Raw genomic sequence first — 19,992 nt, 5'->3', positions numbered from 1 at the left:
ATAGCATGGAACCATTGTTGTTCGTTTTGATCTATAGCCCCCCCGCTGGACTGGAACCCCCAAACGGAGGGTAGGGCGGACACAGTTTTCTGTGAATATCTCGAGAACCGTAGGGCCTAGGAGGACCACCTTTTTTTTGTATGTTGGTCATGTCAACCCATCCCATAACCACTCATTTCATGTATAGCGCCACCTAGTTAAAAATTAAAAAGCAAAAAATGAGGTGTTGTAATCACAATATATCTGGCTGACATGGTCAAAACTGCACGGAATTGAAAGTGTAGGATCATTATGACACCCTCTGAATGCATGCCAAGTTTCGTGGACTTTTGTTCATGGGGGGCCATACAATAAATTCATTTATGTGTACATTTAGTGACTGTCCACCAACAGTTTTCTGTGAATATCTTGAGAACCGTAGGGCCTAGGATGACCATTTTTTTTGTGTATGTTTGCCTCCAGGGGTCATGTTAACCCATTCCATATGCACACTAGTGTTAATTTCGTCAGACGAGACAAGAGGAAATATGTTCGTCAACGACCTTTTTTTTCATGACTAAGACGAGACGATGATTTAGACGGCAGTAATGTCCTGAAACACTGACTAAGACTATCTTAAGATGAATTATTGTTGAAAAAAAAGACGAGACTAAAATGTTTTGCATGAAATAAGAACTAAGATAAAATCTCTCTTCATTTTAAGCCTACAAAATGAGAAGACAGAATATCTAGCTGTTATGTTTTCAAAAATATTCGAATGAGTTCATAATGCAACAACAGCTTCTGTAGGCTAGTCTCGTGCTGTGGCTGCAACACGAAACTACATGGAACAAGAACACTGGAGATTTCTGCCAGAGTTACCAACTAACTACCTAAGCTTTATGCCACAATGCTACATACCCAGAAGTTGAAGCTTCTCTCATACAAATTAACATCCACCAGAATGTCCATACGAAAATGTTCATCATGTAATGTCAACTATTTAACTAGTTAGACTGATGATGCAAAGTTTGCTAGCAAGTAAGCTAATATGGAAAGTTCGCTAGCAAGTTAGCTATGGCTAAGATGGAGAGTCTGTTTGGGGAATGTGTTGTGTTTGGTGATATATCCATCATCTAGCTAAGCGCGGAGTAAAACATTAATACTTTGGTTCGACAGTGTTTCTCAAACTTTTCAGTTTCAGGACCACTTAACTAACCCTAGCTAAAAAAAAAAAAAAGATTAGACCTACTTCAACAGTAGCCTATAATTAGTCTACACAATAGGCCTACTCACTGAACCACCTTGCTTATTGTCTTTGCACTTTGCTTATTGTGTGGATTCATACTGTATGATTTAAACTGGCATATCTTACATAGACAGTGTTGCAGAACTGTTTTACATACAAGTTGGTTCAATATTGCAAACAACTCATCTATATTATATTTTACCACGCCTGCTCACGGACCACTTGAGATAGCTTATGGACCACCAGTGATTCCCGGACCACACTTTGAGAAACACTGGTCTACTTAATATGACAGTGATCCAGTCAAATCTTTTACTGTCTATGGTCAAATCCCAGCCGAGCTATAACTGTAGCCCGACTTACCTGTGCATGTAAACATACTGACTGACAAAAAATCAGAATGAGTAATTATAACAGACGAAAGTAGCCCTGTGGACACACAATATTGTTGGAAAATTGAGATGTGTGAAACACTATTTGACTCAAATGGTAATCAGAAATAATTTGTTATAAAAAAAGACTAAAATGTGTTGACTAAAACTGACTAAGACTAAGATACCTTTAGTTTTCTTATGGCTAAAACTAGACTAAAATGATGTGAGACTTTTAGTTGACTAAAACTTGACTAACAAAATGATATTTGAATGACTAAATATGACAAAGACTAAAAAGGGCATTTCGTCACAAGACTAAGACTAAGACTAAATTAAAAATAGGTGACAAAATTAACACTAATGCACACATGTGCATAAACAGATACACACGCACACACATACATTCACAGTCATCATACATATGACACATACACACATGGGTGCTATTTGTAGGGGGGGGATGGTGAGGATTTCCCCCCCTCTGGTTTTCCTATCCCTACCTCTGCTAAATTATTTTTATCCCCGGTGGGGACAACATTTATCCCCCTCTGCCCCCATATTGATTAATGCTACTTCATATAAGTAAAGCGCTGCAACGTGAGAACAGTCTAGTAGGCTAGCCTACATAATAATCTGACATCAGAAACGCACCGTCACCGTCAGCACTCATGCTGCTGACACAGTGGCTGCGTGATAACTTAATTTGGCCTTGATCATGCAGGACGTCAGAATGTCGAGTGTGTAATCGATCATAAATGGCTAGTTTCAATGGAAAAGTTAGCTGGACAAATGAAAGAAAACAAGAAGGATTCAGTGAAGCATAATAATGTTTTAGAACCTTCAAAATTAGAAAACTGATGCAACTGAGATGGAGGACAACTGCAACGTGAGTAGAACGTAGGCCTATTGTCCAAACTTATTAAATGAGGAGATATTTGCTGAATGTCACAAAAAAAAAAGTGTTACAGAAATTGCTTGGCATCGCTTATTCAATGGCTCTCTACCAAACACCTGTAGTTTGATAAAGGACAAGGCTAGAGAAAGCTTTTATAATGATAGGCTATATATTTTCTGTAGGCTACAATAAACACATTTATTTTTCAACTTTTGCAATATTAACGCACTTGGCTATTTATTTTCTGAACTACAATAAAATCAGCAGGAGAGAGAATGCATGAAGCAATGTGTAGGCTATTTGGTTACCAACTAACACTGTTAGCCAATTCACTAACTTACGACTTCAGTGTCATCATATACAACGTTTTTTTACACAACAAATACAGAAAGGATGGAGGCAGCAAAAGTAGAGGAGTCATTTCAGATGGGGCAAGGTGAATTTGTATGCTTGTCAAAACGTAGTCCTACCCTGCATTAGAAGAGCTGATCATACCAAGCACACTTGCTGTTTAAAGTCATACACCCCTCTGGTTTTTACACAAATTGCACCCTGCATACACACACAGTAGACATATGCATGCACATGTACACACACAGGCACACACACAAGCACATGCATGCACGCACACACACACAAACATAAACACGTACACGCACACATGCACACAATTCAAGAATTTCTCAGAATTATGAACAGGCAAGATGGGAGTGGGGTTGTATAAAATTTATTTTACATGTGAAATCTATGAACTAATCATGTTTTGGTACTTGTTGTCTAGCAGATATCAGTGAGAATTGAGTGTGCATAATGCAATTCAGTGAGACAGTTAGAATCATATATGCCTTTCAACTTTTGTTTTTAGCTAGACCAGCAGATACCCTGACTTTGCTGAATTACTGAAGCTAAGCAGGCTTAGTTAGTACTTGGATAAGAAACCTCCTTGGAAGAGTAGCTTCCTGCTGGAAGTGGTGTTGGTGTCTGGCCAGTAGGTGGCACTCTTCCCTGTGGCCAAAAGCCACGAAACAAATATCAATCCCAATGCCCTATTACAGTGACAGGGACACTGTACTGGAGGAGATGTTTTCCTTTGCATGAATGTTAAATTGAGGTCCTGACTCACCAATCCAATCCAATCCAATTTATTTATATAGCACAGTTTAAACAAACACAAGGTTCCCAAAGTGCTGTACAGCAAGATAAGAAACACACAGACACCGCAGAAGCACAATAATAGGATAAAGTATTAAAATTAAAAGAGATAAAAACTAACTAAAATAGATGTAAAAAAAAAAAAAACATGGTTGTTAAAGATCCCATGGCACTTATCGCAAAGAGTAGGTGGTTCCCTGATTTGCTTTATTTATGTACACATACATAAAGACACACACACATATACATAAAAACACACAAACACAAAGACACATAAACACACACACACACACACACACACACACATGCACACATGACACGCACAAACACGCACACGCACACATAAACACACACACCCTCACAACCATGCACCCACACATACAAACACACCTACACAAACACACACACACAAAAACACACAAAACATACACAAAAACAACCACACACTCTGCACACACTCAATTACAAACACAAAAAAAGGAACAAAGTAGGAAATGAACACAATTTGACAAGCGTGACTTATTTTTGTGGAAAAAATGTGCTGGACTGGGCAGCGGTCATATTTTGTACCGCTCTGCGGTACATCCAGTTAGACACATTTTAAGTACCTGTCACAAAAAAAACTAACAATATGAATTATAATAATTTTCTGAGGGTTTATTTAGCTGGGGTCAAATTGACCCCAAGGATAAAGGATGTCTGTAAGATTTGAATGTAACACAAGGGCTAAAAAATACATGTACACTCTTATCTAACAAATATGCATTAAATATAAGCTATTCAGAGAAAGAAATTACGTTCTTCTGCAGTTACACTCATGTGGGTTAAGGCTAATATTTAAAACAATTCTGTTGTCTCATAACCTGACGGCTCCTTTTAATTGATATACATTAAAATATGACCTAAGAATCAATACATAGACAAGCTGTTCATGTCAAAGTACATTATTTAATTAATTCATTAAGGAAGACAGCATTTTCTTGAACAAGGGTGGGGTAGTAGGGAAGAATCAATGCAATGGAGCAAAACAAAAGGATCCAAGTGCTCCTAGAAAAAGGATCCAAGTGCTCCAAGACAAAAGACTTAAGTGTAATATATTAATCAAATAAAACTGATTCAATATATTAATCAAATGGAAGACAAACTATGGCAAAACTATGGTAAAATGTGTTATTGACTCAACATCAGTAGCCTAAGCAATTAAATAATATTTGAAATGTGCCCTATAGTAAACAACATGATTGGACGGGTGCAATACCATTGCATAACGTGTGAGTAACAAGTTTAGAGTAACTAACATTTACAACAAAGGCACAATGGAACTTAAACAAGGACATAATACTTCATTCCATTACCCTAATACATTAAATGAATACTCCTACTGTACAAACACAAACTCCTACATACAGTAAACTATACCAACCGTCAAAACAACAGATTGTCAAATGGCTTTCAAAAAGCATTCTGTTATGCAACAGTGGAATATGCAAACTGCTACACATTTTAAAAGATTCTTCTGGGCTCAGAATTCATGCAAAAGGGACTATTATGATGAATATCACAAGGAATAGCCTACATTCTGGTTTGGGATGGCAATCTGAAAAACCAAACAACTAGCATTCGAAGCACTTCTAAAATCCGGTCTCCATGCTCAGTGTCCGTCGCGTCACGTGTTCTATCTCCCCAGTCTGATACTCAAAGTTGGTCTGGTACTTGGCTAACATCTTCAGCATCATACGCAGGTTCAGCCACCACTGCTCCTTGGGCATTCTATGCCTATGGGGGAACACAGTCAAAACACGGTCAAAATATGGTCAACAGCATTCCCATTTACTCTTGTCAATAATAAAAAAAATCACTTTGTTTTGAATGTTTGATACACTGAATTACACATCAGCTGAATTCAACTGAATTCAACCCCCACTCTAACCCAAACAAAATAACAAATAACAAATCTTTGAATATTTTAATATTAAAAAAATCGGCTGAGTCTTGGACAATTGATTAATGATCTACTTGTTTGTTCTGGCACATTAATTGTGGGCCTGAATTGCCAGCCATTAGTTAGACAGAGAGTTAGACATAGGTCAGGGTAATGGATACTCACTCAAAGTCAGTGTGGCTCTTTAGTTCAGTTACGGGACTGAAGGACATCACCTTCCTGTTCATTCCAATCACGCAAGCAGAATCAGCAGTATTTGCAAACACGCGACCTGGGAAAGAAGCGATGCAAATAAACAAAACAATGCATTTCATTCAGTTACTCATGCTAAAACACATGCACCATTGTTTTCCTGTCTGCATCTTTACAGATTATATATTTGCACTACCCTACCTTGCCTGGTGGTGTCTCTCATCTTCTCTGTAAGCCATTGGACAGACTTCACACCAAGTTTGGTGCCAAAATTTCTATCAAATGGAGTCGGAACCCCACCCTATGAAAAAAGTATTTTTTAAAAATGCCATTACAGTGAGACCAGCATTGATGACTTTGCTAGAATGAGATGCAAATTTCCTTGACAAGTAGATGACTACCACATCCTTGGCAGATAGAGGAAACCCTATTTAATTTACATACACTACATTTCAGGGACCACACTTATTATCTTTATACATTTAGTCGTACCTGCTGTAAATGTCCCAGCACATTGACCCTACAATCGAAGATACCCTTCCCCTCAGCGGAATACAGATTGAAGATGAAGTCTGTGGTATAGTGGCCATTACATTTCTCATTCCTGGAAAGAAGATCACAAAACATTTGCTGACACCAGGAGTGGTTGTTACAAACTGCACATCTTCGCCCGCACCAAGGGATATTAACTTAAGGCATAACTTTCACCAAAATGCATCCTAGGGTGTTTTTGTGAATGTACCCGAGTAAACTTTCGTTTGAAAGCATAATTACCCTACGTTCTGAAGCGCTACTTTTAAACTTGTCCGTGTTGTCGTTTTCGGGTCAAATGGCCTTTTGAATTGGAATTGTAGGGGCACTACTATTTTGATACATGATCACATCAAAATCGCTATTTTTAAAACACTAAGAAGGCTCGACACAACATGAAACTTTAATCGAAGTATCATCAGTGTCTCTACACATGAACTTGAGCATTGAGAACATTGTTTGCGTACACTGAGTTTACTAAAAGAAAGGTTGAAAGAACAACTCACTTGGTTTTTCTGCTCGCTGCCATCTTGCTAGTCAAGGAGTGAGTTGTCCAAAACCTTTCTTTTTAGTAAACTATGTGTGCACAAACAATATTCTCAATAGCGATTTTGACGCGATAATGTATCAAAATAGAAGTGCCCCTACGATTCCCATTCAAAAGGCCATTTGACCCGAAAACGACAACACGGACCAACTTAAAAGTAGCGCTTTAGACGTAGCCTAATTATGCTTTTAACGAAAGTCTGACTCGGGTACATTAACAAAAACACACTAGGAAAGTATTACGCTTTAAATATTTTTTTAAAGGATTTTTTAGTATGGAAAGGCTGTCATTCATCTTAACCTGCATTATTCTCTGTGCAGTTTTTCTCTGACAATGAAACAGGTCATGAGTTTTCAAATTATACATCAGATCATTAAATTCCTTTTTGTTTGTCACGTCAAATTTCAAATATCATAAGGACACTGCATGTACTATTTTTTTTATCAAGATATAATTTATTTTTGGTTTTGCAAAGTTTCTTTGATTCTGCTAATTATTTGGGACTTAGAACAGTTTTCTAATCTTCTGTTGGTCAAATGTTGTCACACAGAGTTATAATACGAACAAGACATTTTGATAATTCTATGGTAGGAGCAGGCTTCACTCAGTCTCTTTTTTTGTTTGAGACTGCCAGCTTAATAACCAGTCATTTCCAATTAGCTTTTTTTCATGTTTTTATGTGCTTAAGTAGTTAGCGGAGTAGCTGTCACTGCGATACATGGGCATAGTAATTAATCACTCTCCAGCTGTTTAACACAGCACACATGCCTTTACAATATGATTAGGACTGAGGAGTGCCAGTGTAAATTTGGATTTGTAGGCTAAATAAATCTGAATATGTTGTATGGAAATGTTCCCCATACCTAATGCTCAGTAAATGTTTTAATCTAAATGGTAAATACCTTAGCACCAAGCCCCTCTGGATGTCATTCTTCATCTTGTCTGTAAGATGCTCCACATTCATCTGTAAAAACACATTTTACACAATGGATATAAAAAACTGAAAACTGAGGTATAGGGATAGATATGGATGGTTTTGTCAATACCACAATACAATACATCATCCAGTCACATAAGTATTACTCCAACAGTGGGACTCATAGGTAAATTTACTGTGGTTGACCCAGACCAGACCTTATTTTTATTTAAAGGACCAATACTCAGCCTGTTCAGCCTCAAAGTTGGAAATAAACAAAAAGGCATAAGAGAGTGCTACTGGCCTTCAGGTCATGAATGTTAAATTTCTCCTCATAAATATAAGCTGCATCAGCTCCCACGGCGATGCCTGTGGTGGTTGCTAGGTAACCGCAGTATCCTCCCATTGTCTCTACAATGAAGACTCGGCGCTTGGTTCCCGTGGCAGACTGCTTTATTTTGTCACAGCTCTGTGGACAGAGGATGCTGTCTAAATTAGGTTCAAACAAATGTGGATTTGTATACTGTAATTAGAAACAAACTGAGAGGAACACAATGGTAATGATGATGTACAACAATTATGAACCCTTGCCAGGTATTTGTAGTAAAAGTTTTAGAACAACAGCTAGAGCAGCCAGGCAGCTACAGTGCTACACTTTGGGGGCATCTTTCAAGTCATCTAGCTGTTGGCTGCAGCAACTCGAGCTAGGTAGCACCCATTTGTTTCATTTTTTTCCCCGTACTGACAGTACTTAGTGACATTGAGAAACAGAGATCTATGTGAAAAATCCCCAGAGTTTTCCTATAATGTAAATACTGTATATTTGACCTTACTTCCATGGCAGCATTGACAGCGGTGTCAGCTCCGAGGCTGAAGTCAGTTCCTGGAACGTTGTTGCTGATGGTGGCTGGGATCACACACATGGGAATACAGAGCTCATCATAGCGACTACGAGCCTCAACCAGCTGCAGGACCCCCTCATAAGCCTGAGAAGAACAAACACACAAACACACACACACACAGGAAGGAAGTGACATTAGGCAAAAATTATGTAAACACATGTTGGCAGATATTTTAGGCTCAATGAGCTCAGAGCTCAGTTACATATTATTATGTACAAGTAGATACACACAGACATGCAAAAGTAATGATAGAAGACATAAAATAAGTGGGTTAAATATTTAGTAGAATTCAAATCCAACCTCAAATCCTCCAATGACGATCAGGGACTGAATGCCATATTTTCCCATGTTAGCAATAATTTTCTCCATGCAGGAGTTTGGAAGTGTGCTGTGGACAAAATGTAAAACAAAATGATACCATGTTACGAGCTAACAGTGAACAGTAAATAGTAACAGTAAAGCTGAGTACAGCTAGCAGTACTCATACTTTACTGTGGAAGGCTACAATAAAACCTAAATGCAAGAAAACAATCCTTCAGTGCTAGTCACTACCGTTTGGTTCCCAGGAGTGATCCTCCTTGGCCTGTCCAGCCAGCGACATCATGCCAGTGCATCTCATGTACCTGAAACACCAGGAGCAAATTAATCTTAAAATGGGCAAAAGGAAACATCACATACAATACTTAGGCTATTCAGTGTCTGGCCATTTTCAACATTTCTGAAATGAAGGCAAGCCCCAACCCAATGTCCTGATGAATTTTGTTACAACCACTAAGCTCATAGGTAGACCATGACAAAGGAATGCTATCTATTACACAGTCTTTAGAGAGAAACCATTCAAATAAAGATCATCTTCTTCATACAGTCTTCTTAAGCACAACAGACAGACAGAGAGTTATGCAGAATAGGGGGTCTCAGAAGAATCAAACCAGTGAGGAAATGTATGGATTGACAGGCATCATAAATTACAAGTCCATTATAAAATATCAGATATCTAGCATATCATGCATATCTGGCACCCATGGTAGCTTTGGGCCATGTACCAAACTCTCCTTATTCAACAAAGTCAAGGACAAAAATGTCTTTCCATTCTATGTCTGCTTTAAACGGCATAAAGAGGCGATTGGGACGTACAGCATCTTTTGCAAGACCCTCGAAGCCATCGTGGACGGCGTAAACACGATGTCCCTGGGCAAGGCCGACCCTGACCGCAGAACGCACCACTGAGTTCATGCCAGCTGCTGGGGCACCCACATTAAGGATGGCCATTGAGAAATTACTCTGAAGAGAGGACGACAGGAGAGCAAGAAGCAATTATAGAGAGACAGGTAGAGAGAGAGAGGGAGACAGTCAGACAGAAGATGAGATTAAAACTATAATTCCTAAAACACTTAATTCTATGAAAAGCCATGAGACCAAAAAAGAAAGAAATCAGACAGAAATCTGATTACTTTGGACTGCGCAGGTTTCTGGTGTGCCAAAAGCCTGTATGTATTCCAGTTGTTTTCAAAGCTCCTGTAACACAAGCAAAGCATTTTCAGTCAAGTCAAGATTCAATCAACTATCACATTGTTCAAGCCATCTTCAGTTTTTTGACGATTACACTCAACTCAATGTCATAATTTACAATAATTCAAAATGGTGACTTACTTTCCCCGTAGCTGAATTGCTTCATCAAAGCGTTTCTCATTCATGGCATTCTGCACTTCCTTTGTCTAAATACCAACAAATAAATAATCAGATACGACTAGTCCTCCACTTTTTGGAAGACACACACATTTACCGGTACACTGAATAGCACTCATCTTATATTATGTTCCTTTCCCTTTCAACTGTCACACATTTGATGAAGATGAAGATTGTGTGTATGTGAAATAATGTCAAATAAAACCAAGGGATGGAGACAAGTATGCATCCTCTGCACATTTAGATGCCTTAATCAAAAGAAACTTGAACCTCAAAACAGTCTTAGAACATGCTTGGAAATAAGTGGAAAAAAGACCGCAATGCCACTGCTTTCAAGTTGAGCACTACATTATCATGCTGCCAAAAACAGGGAAATAGAGGGGTGTGTAATCACCATATTGACACACTCCATGAGGGGCAGGCGCATGGCTTGGTTGCCCGAGAGGCCAATCACACAGGCAGGAGTCTCTGGAGTGGCCTCCAGCAGGGCCACCACCGCCTCCACCCCCAACTTACTGCTCTGCAGGAGGGAGACAGACGGATGGATGGAGAGATAGGAAGAAACACAGAGAGAGAGAAAGAGAGAGAGAACAGAGAGAGGGGTGAAGGATATTTAATACATTTTAGATTATTTTTTACATACAACATAGATTTTCATTTCTCACCCATAGCAATACTTTTACCTAGCATTTTAAACATATATGTATGGCTAAAGTTATTCTTTGTTAATATTGTTGTTGTTTTTGTTTATTTACAAGCTCATTTCAATTGAGAGGGGAAGATGAGGAAAGAAGAGAGATCAATGGAAAAGAGAGTGAGGTCAGACTCTTAAAAAGGTAGTACAGACAGAGATTAAGTATCATTTATTTCTTGTTATTTGAATCTGACACCACAGGCAACCTTTGAAAGCCATGCCGCAATTCAGGAGCTATGCCCCTGCTCTACTGTTGATCCCTATGGTCCCAACATGCCCCTGAAAATAACCTTTCTCAAGGCTGTTCCAGAACTGAATGTAGCCTGCTTCAATGCCATAATAGTACAGCTTTGTCCGAATGCCTACCTCACTGCATCACTCGTGGGGCATGAGATAGAATAAACCACACACAGTGACTTCTGAGACCTTCGCTTCAACTGTGCTTCATCCGTTTTACAGGCCTGGGTCACTCCAAAAGCACGAGCAATATGAAAACTATGCTTTTCACACTGTGCATGCTGACATATCAGTTGACTCTTGACCCTGTTGTACCTTTTATCTCATATGCAGAACACAAGACTAAATATAAATGACTGAGTACAAAAAAGATACAGCTTTCAGATTTAATCAACAACCTAACACAGTCAAACTGATACATAGTCATGGCATTGCATTGCATGATTTCACTTCAGAGAGAATTTTCTGCAAAATCTTTCTGGCCCCTGATACTTCATAAGAAATCACTGCTATCTATTCATTATTTTCTGTGTTGCCACTGAAGGCACAGATATTAGGAACTCTAGAAATCCTTAAAAGGTTCTGATGAGCTCTCTGTTAAAATGCTCTTTGTTTAGATGTTTTCATCCATCAGCTGCGAAATAACTTCACCACCTCCACCTGGTATATTACAGGTGGAGGTGGTGAGGTGATGATGGTGTGTGAACCTGCCCTGAACCTAGACTGATTTACCTTTCAACCCTGACCTCCCTGTGACACTCACCAGCACCCGGTCAAAAGCAGAGGGTGTGCCCCCCCTCTGCACATGTCCCAGAACCGTCACCCGGGTGTCGTAGCCCAGCCGCTTCACCACCAGCTGACGGCCAAGAGGGACGGGGATTAGATCACAAAGAACACACATGTCTGGGCAGACATACATAACACACACACACAGAGCCACACTCACATCCACACATGGATCAGAGATCAACACACACACACACACACACGCGCACACGCACACGCACACACACATCAGAGAGCATCACACACACATACACACACACACACACACAGAGGGGGAGACAGAGAGAGACACTCACATACCACCCATCTGCTAATTCTATAAATACACACACAGGGTGAAAACACACACACACACACACACACACACACACACACACACACACACACACACACGCAGACGCAGACGCAGACGCAGACACAGACACAGACACACACACACATACACACACACAGTAACATACAATTATATGCAGTCCCACAATGGCAACTGGATGCCCCTCCACCCTCCACCTACACATGTGGCCCCTCTCCCACACGCTAGGCTATACATAGAAGAGCGGAAGGCATAGTCTTACATCTTTCACATAGTCAGAGGCGATGCGCTGGCCATGTTTATCAATTGCCCCCTCTGCCATGATCACAATGTTGAGCCTGGAACCTTTACTTCGACTCTACAGAACAGAGGAGAAGACGAAGCAGCTTCAAGAAAACACTCATTACAGCAGTAGCATTGCCTCACATTCACAGCTGGAGCATCACTAAATATTACAGAATACTCAGAATAGGAAGTGTACAGTATGCATTTTACATATAAAAAAGAGAACCTCTGAGGGTCTACTTAGAACTCTTTGAATCGAGAGTTGTTCCGCCTCTAAGAAGCTGCAAGGACTCATGAAAGTATAATCATGAGTTTCCCTTTGAAGAAGGGGAAGTAATAAGAGAAGTAACAGATGCTACCGTGTCACACAGGCTTTGCATTAATCACAGAGTAGTGCAGTGATGCTAACTTTTCCTATAGTTCCAGTGTTTTCTCATGCATTGACTTATTTGTGGCGGCCCACCACAATATCAACATTGACCACCACACAATGATTTTCCAGGTTGTACTAAATTGTGCTTAAATCTGGTTATCATCATAACCACGCTGTGCTAATTTGTTAAAAACTGTTGTATTCAAGTTAATTCTGCAAACCAACCACCACAAATGGAATTCAATTCTGTGGGAAACACTGAGTTCCTTATCCATGGAGACACTAGCGGCCCTCATTTAAAAACTGGGCAACGTGCAAAGTCAGTCAGGGAGTAAAGTGTCTCGTGCATGAACTACATCCATCCCGCTGATGTGTGTGCTAAGGATCTTGGTCAGGGTATTAAATCATCAAATATTTGTTTAGTGATTAAATGAGCTTTAGTTACACTTTAGACTTTGCACTTGGCCCGTCATTTAAATTAGGGCCTTGGATGTCCAAGCCCAACGCCACCCCACCCTGGTCTCACCTCTCCCAGGCGCTCACACATGTGGTCCTCCCAGCCCTCCTCTGGCGGAGCCTCGGGGATGAAGAGCCAGTCAGCCCCAGAGGCCAGCGCGGACACCAGGGCCAAGTACCTGCAGCACACCACACCACCACAGGACCAGCGTCCCCATTAGGCCTTGCTTTAATGGACTGGACAACTGACCACTGCCAGCTAACGTAGACCTCTGAAGTTTGCCTTCAAAAATGACCTAAAAGCTTGGCCACCTTTGCTCATATAAAGAGATCCGGGTACCATCTTTGCCCATAAGGAGATCCGGATCTCTTTATATGGGCAAAGATGGTAGCTTTGGGTCCTATTTGTAGGCAAACTTCAGAGGTCTGCCATTCGCCTGGCCATAACCACATGGGTCATTCCACGTCAATTCAACCAGGGCCCACGCACTTAGGTCTCAAAAAATTCTGAAAAAATTACCAGGTCAATTTCAAAAAGAAGGGATCATGGAGAATAAAGAAAAACATATTTAAAAAATCTTTGTATATTCCCACAAGGTGTTTGGGTGCTCTGAAAATGATAACCAAAATGATTTTTCAGACTTGTGAGGTCTGCTGTTCAGACCCTGAAGGGATTTGTTTTCTGTTCATTGCTTTTTGTGAGAGTGTTTCTACTTATCTCAGTAAGGAAAATAAATCAAGAGCCTATGTTGAGTACAAATATGTCTTCTGAAGGCTTAAACAGAGCCCAGCCAAAAACTCCAATAAAATTTGTATCAACTTTGAGGGACAGCTATGACCATGCAGGATTATCCAGACCAAACGTGACGATTTTGCTACATACTATTCCTATTTATGTACCAGCATGCAAAATTTGAGCCTCCTACATGGTTTAGTTCTTTGCTGTGGGCTTGTGAACTTTGACAAAAAAGAGGCCGAACAAAATCGACACCCCCTCCCCTGTAAAACTGGCTGTATCTTGGAAAGCATTGATCTTACATAACAGTAATTTTACAGTGTGTCTCCTGGGTAACATAGGTACACCTGGTAATTTTTTCAGAATTTTTTGAGACCTAAGTGCGTGGGCCCTGGTTGAACTGACGTGGAATGACCCACATGCAATGCACTTGACTTTTAGCCTGGCTAGCGCCACCACTTCTCAATGAGATGTGGTCTGGGAACCAAACGTTCATTTTCTCGTATTTGAAAAAAATGCCCAGATCCGTTTATTGGGTGCCACGGATGTCTATCAAATGCGTCTGTGCATAGCTCATCATCGTCTTGCTTTCCCACCTGTTCTGTGATTGGTTCCCTATCTCAGGCGAAAATTTGCTCCATGGTCTCCAGGCTGCCTTAGCAGCGTGAATCAAATCGCGCGCAAGGCAGCATGGGAACACCCAGGCTATTTGACTTTGCAAATAACACCCAATGGCACGCAAGTAGTAAGATGACAAACTGTGTCCTATTTAGGGGTTTTAAGAAATAGTGTTGAATCCAGCCATAATCATCTTCATCATATTTTAAATCATTGTTACCGGTATTAAATGTATACCAATATATCTACCACATTACACTGACTTAGCAAAGCAGATATTGCAAAAGCCTTACTGTGGTCTTGTCTTAAATGTAGTATGTCAGTTCTGAATGATTCCAAACAGATGTGCTACAGAAGGCTTACCCACAGTGACGACCCATCACTTCCAGAATGAATGTACGCTGATGGCTATATGCACAAGGACATAAATAGGGAAATGAAAAACAGTATAGTGGAACTTGTCCTTTAGAAGAACTATCATCACAACATGCTACATTTTTACTTGGTCACCATGTTAAATCACAATTTTAGGCATAGAAATACGGGGCATCAAGACACAGGGCTTCATCCCCTAGCACCTTAAATAAGCAATGCTAGTGTCTTACTCCAAGGTCAGGCGTGAAAAAGATGATTACATTACTGATGGCTGATAACTGTACACTCGTATAACAACATACTTGGCTGTTTCTTTATAGGTCCTCAGTTACTGTTACCAAACACTGCTATCTGTTACCAGAGAGGTACTCCGTGCATGGTATTATGTCCCTCAAAAGGCATCCAGAACATGCTAGTGCAGCCTTTGAGATCCTAGTCTAGTCTCTCTGTCTGGCAATATCTACACTGTTGTGTGATTAAAATAAAGCCCCACAGCTATGATGACCTCTGACCTTTGTGCAGTGGTGGTGATGGCATCGATGATCTCCATGATCCTGTGCAGGGCTGAGTCGGCGCCAATAGTCATGTCCGTCCCACAGAAATCGTTGTCGATTGACCCGACGAGACCCACAATGTTCAGGTGCGTGTACTGTTGGGCCAAGGTGTCAGTGATTCTCCCTGATGTGGAGAGAGAGTGAGAGAGGGAAAGAGAGTCAGAAAAACAAAGAAAGATACAGTCCTTGAACTTGAACACATAGCAAACAGGGGATGTAACAGCCACAGTTTTGGCATGCAAGATAAAAAAAAAAAAAAAAAAAAATCACAGACAATGGCAATTTAGAAGCCAAATATTAAAAAAGTGAAATATTACAATATTTTTTTCAGTTAAGCATCATCATCACAGTCACACACAATTGCAGGAACTTGATAGCCCTTATTTTCCTGTATGCATCATTGTTAGCTGTATCCAATGCCAAATTCTGTGTTGGTCACTTTAAAAACCTTGCAGAGCCTCAAGAGGGAAGGGGCCCTGGTATGACTAGACCAGACAGGGTCTCCTATTGAGGTTGAGTCATGAGTTAGTGAGGCGTAAATTCCTCCCCAAACAGACAGAGGGCTCTGCTAGCGAGCTCTTCTCATGCACGCTAAAAAGACAGACACATATATTAGGCAGTCATTCTCATTAATCCTCTATCTTCTTCTTGTCTTAGGGCATCATTACTTTTTTGTGATGATTATTTAGATTATTTGTTTTTATGTAAGCCTGACTAGATTTGATGTACATTCAGTGATTAAATGTGATTACCATGTTCCATTATGCCTTTGACTATGAATTTGGAGATAACAGAATTGGAATGGTTAAACTGGATTTGCCATACCTTCTTTGACCAGCTGTTCCAGCAGGTCACTCCACTCGGTGCGGAAGATGTTGGCCCCCGTGAGGCTGCCGTCCCCACCGCACACACACAGATTGGTGATGCCTCGCTGGACCAAGTGGAAGGCCGCCGCCAGACGCCCCTCCCGGGTGGTGAAGGCCTTGCAGCGGGCACTGCCTATCACAGTGCCACCCTGGAGAGCAGAGAGCAGATCAACACATTTACATACATTGAAATACAACCATATCTCTATCTGTACATATTTCTATTACATCCCAACTTTTAATGAAAGTCCTTTTTAAAACTGAACTTTGTATATAATGCTCCTGATTGCAATGTCTCACAATTTTAGCATTCAGTGCAGACCCCTACCTGGTGTATGTTACAGTGACTAAATCTATTAAACATCTATCTCATAACAGCTTATGCTCGCACAGTGACTTAAGATAATAAACATCTATCTTACAAGAGCTTATGCTTGCTCAGAATTTTGAGTCACCACAATGTCACAGACGCTCCATGCAACCTGCCCATAGAAAGGGAAGATATCAGTATCCTGCAGCACAAAACTAACCCCCACAGACCTCTTTATGCCTGCAATGGTGGCTATGCATTTAGTACTTGGACAGACATAATGGATGTATACTGCAGGTCAATATGATACACTCCAGAAGTGGACCACAGCACTGGAGGCCAGTATGAAGTAGTGCTCGTGCTCACACACACACACACACACGCACACACACACACACACGCACACACAAGGCAATATTGTGCTAATGTTGTGTCATTCTAAAATCTCCAAACATTATTTAGCATGTGTGGTATGCATCCAGAACATTTTGTACCACTGAAAAAACAATAATTGTTGGAAAAGTAATTTGGAGGACAGATATCAGATGACCTTACTTTCTTACTTTCACTTTGGACAAAGGCGTCTGCCAAATCCCATAACCATAACCTTACAGGCACAGTTTGGTTTTGGATAGGATATCTGTTTGATGTGAAAACATCTGAAATCTCAAGGACACATTTATCTATTTATGCACTAGTTCTGTAGCCCTTGTGGTGGTGACCTAGTCTGGGTGGAGCCTGATCAATATGTGAGCACATTTGAATTTGTCTGCTGATCCATATGGCCACCCTCCCATTCAAGACAATTTCCTAATCACCAAAAAACCCAGGAATCAACCTCAACCACTTATCCAGATTGGGGCAAGCTTTTACACAATGACAGACAGCTGGCAGGATGGTTGACACCGCAGTTTGTACGCAACCATTGGCTGCTCTGATGGCATCAGTATAAAATAATTTAAAAACTTTGTTTACCAGAAAGATGTGTTTGCTGTACTTCTGAAAGGATACAGCAAGAGTTTAATGTATATCTTTTCGCCACTGGTTACGTTCCTTGGAAACTGAAAGTGGACTGAGCAGACCAATTTTCAATTGAGGGTCAGTCTGGTTTTAGCCAGTCTCATGGTGACCCTTACCAGCTGAATGATGTTTGTCACACTTTGCCAGTTAGCAAGTTTGATGTGGTCCCCTCCATCCACAAGTCCTTGGTAGCCCTAGAACATAACAGTGCATTATTTAAATAGGTTCTCTTAGAGATTGAGTTTTGGGAATCTATTACACAACGTTCTCATATGAATATGCAACCAAATAAAATAAAGCAAATGTGCCAAAATGATATGCATGTGAGTCTACCATCTATGAGAGATTAGACAGACATTGATCTATACCTCATAGATCAGATAGACTTTGGCTCCTACATATACGCCCATCCGAGTCACAGCACGCACAGCTGCATTCATACCTGCAGATGAGAGCAAACAGGTTGGCCAGGTGGAAACCAAGTAGACTGCTGAACGTTTAATTATTTGATGGCTTGCTCAGAGATCCAAAACTGGGTAGTGCTATATGGTAAAATTAGGCAATTTGTAGAGCCAAAACTGAATTAACTGAAAACATTGGTGAGGCAACCTTAGTTGATGAATGAGAGATAAAATAACTGCATCAGTAGGCTACACCAGTGAATGCATCATGCAGAGTGGGCAAACTCAACCAAACCTCCAAACTTAACTTTTTAACTTTAGGCTAAATCTATTAGATACCATTTAAAATGTTAATTGTGTAAGCTAAACAATGGAACCAGCATTTATGGAATGTCAAGAAGTCACTGCTTTCCACTTTGTAAATTAGATAAACATTTGATCAAATATGTTTAGCAAGCAATGGACTGGGAAAACTGACTGGCCAGTGTTCGGATACACGCCCATAGGCTGAATTATCTATAGCCTACGTGCAGTCAAACATAAAAGTTACGTAATACTACCACCAGCTTCTTAGAGATGCACATCATGCATGCCCATCTGGTACATGCACATAGTTTGGGGACAATGTAGATGCACAGTGATAATGAAGGCAACAAACAGAAAGGGGCATTAAAAGCGAAAGAAAAACAAGAAATAGATGATCGGTGCGGTTGGGTAAACGGACAGCTTTAAATAGGCTACTTGCATCTTAGTTTGTACTGTTGTTAATATTTTCAGAGCCTATTCTTTCATGCATTCTGTCACGAATTGACAAATAATTCAACTATATCATAATAAGCATTGTCGAATGCGTAGTTTATAAAGTGCACGCTAATAGGCCTTCATTGCTTGCCAGCTGTGCACTGCATTTTAAAAGCCATCGTGTCTTGCTCTCTGACGATAGGCAGTGATTTCTGTTCACACTGTAGGCTACATTGCATGACACAACTTATGCAGGGAAATCATTAACCTGACTGGCTAGACGAGCTAAAAATATACAATTAGACCACAGTTGAGACGGTGCAGCACCGCTAGCTACCTTGCGCATCTCCACCGCTTGTCAAAACGGCGATGGCTTTCCCAGCGCCGGTCATCCGCAGCTTCTCAAAATCCACCAACATGTTGACTGTTCAGGGATATTCAAAGTTAATCAAATAAGCCAAATCTACAGCAAAACAGAGAAGAACAGTTAAACGACAAACGGCCAGGGGCACTGACACACTAATACTTTTTGTTGACAGCCGTCCAATGACCTCTCTCGGCACACACTGTGCTGCAAATGCGCCGAGGTTGAACCTATGGGTTGAACGCTCCGTGGAGACGCAAAGGCTCCGCCCCCGATACTGGAAGACTCCATCCACAGAAGCGCAACAATGCAGTGTCAACAAGGCTGCGGTTAACTCTGGGTTACCATTATAAAAATCTGACAGTATGATTTGTTGCTTTCACTCAGAAGCCTGCTTAATATGCCTCAATCAACAGTCAGTCGTATAAAATGGGTAGACTCAAATGGGTAGACAACTGTGGAATTTTACACAGGAAAGTTCCATGAGAACGTATTTAT

The 19,992-nt window shown here is 40.6% G+C and overlaps 1 protein-coding gene across 3 annotated transcripts; it reads right to left on the bottom strand.

Annotated features, from left to right (window-relative positions):
• Positions 1–4,577: 4,577 nt before the first annotated feature.
• Positions 4,578–19,718, bottom strand: pfklb (phosphofructokinase, liver b). 3 transcript variants are annotated; one of them, XM_048235262.1, is made up of 23 exons: positions 19,647–19,717; positions 19,468–19,554; positions 18,357–18,430; positions 18,105–18,182; positions 16,618–16,807; positions 15,751–15,916; positions 15,227–15,271; positions 13,580–13,688; positions 12,658–12,753; positions 12,060–12,152; positions 10,760–10,885; positions 10,330–10,394; positions 10,131–10,194; positions 9,814–9,960; positions 9,232–9,302; positions 8,980–9,067; positions 8,611–8,763; positions 8,082–8,246; positions 7,764–7,825; positions 6,276–6,387; positions 5,985–6,084; positions 5,757–5,862; positions 4,578–5,425 (listed from the first exon to the last, which is right to left on the bottom strand). In XM_048235262.1, the coding sequence occupies exons 2-23, from the start codon at positions 19,547–19,549 to the stop codon at positions 5,281–5,283; spliced, it is 2,337 nt and encodes a 778-aa protein (XP_048091219.1). In that variant the 5' UTR covers positions 19,550–19,554; positions 19,647–19,717; the 3' UTR covers positions 4,578–5,280. The 3 variants fall into 3 exon arrangements, with proteins under 3 accessions (XP_048091219.1, XP_048091218.1, XP_048091220.1); XM_048235261.1 differs by having other exon boundaries at positions 19,468–19,718; XM_048235263.1 differs by lacking the exon at positions 18,357–18,430 and having other exon boundaries at positions 19,468–19,716.
• Positions 19,719–19,992: the final 274 nt, after the last annotated feature.

Source organism: Alosa alosa, chromosome 23 (genome assembly GCF_017589495.1).
Source record: "Alosa alosa isolate M-15738 ecotype Scorff River chromosome 23, AALO_Geno_1.1, whole genome shotgun sequence".
In the NCBI taxonomy this organism is placed as follows: domain Eukaryota; kingdom Metazoa; phylum Chordata; class Actinopteri; order Clupeiformes; family Clupeidae; genus Alosa; species Alosa alosa.
The sequence above is the reverse complement of the archived record's forward strand: the minus strand, read 5'-3'. Positions and strand labels throughout refer to the sequence as shown.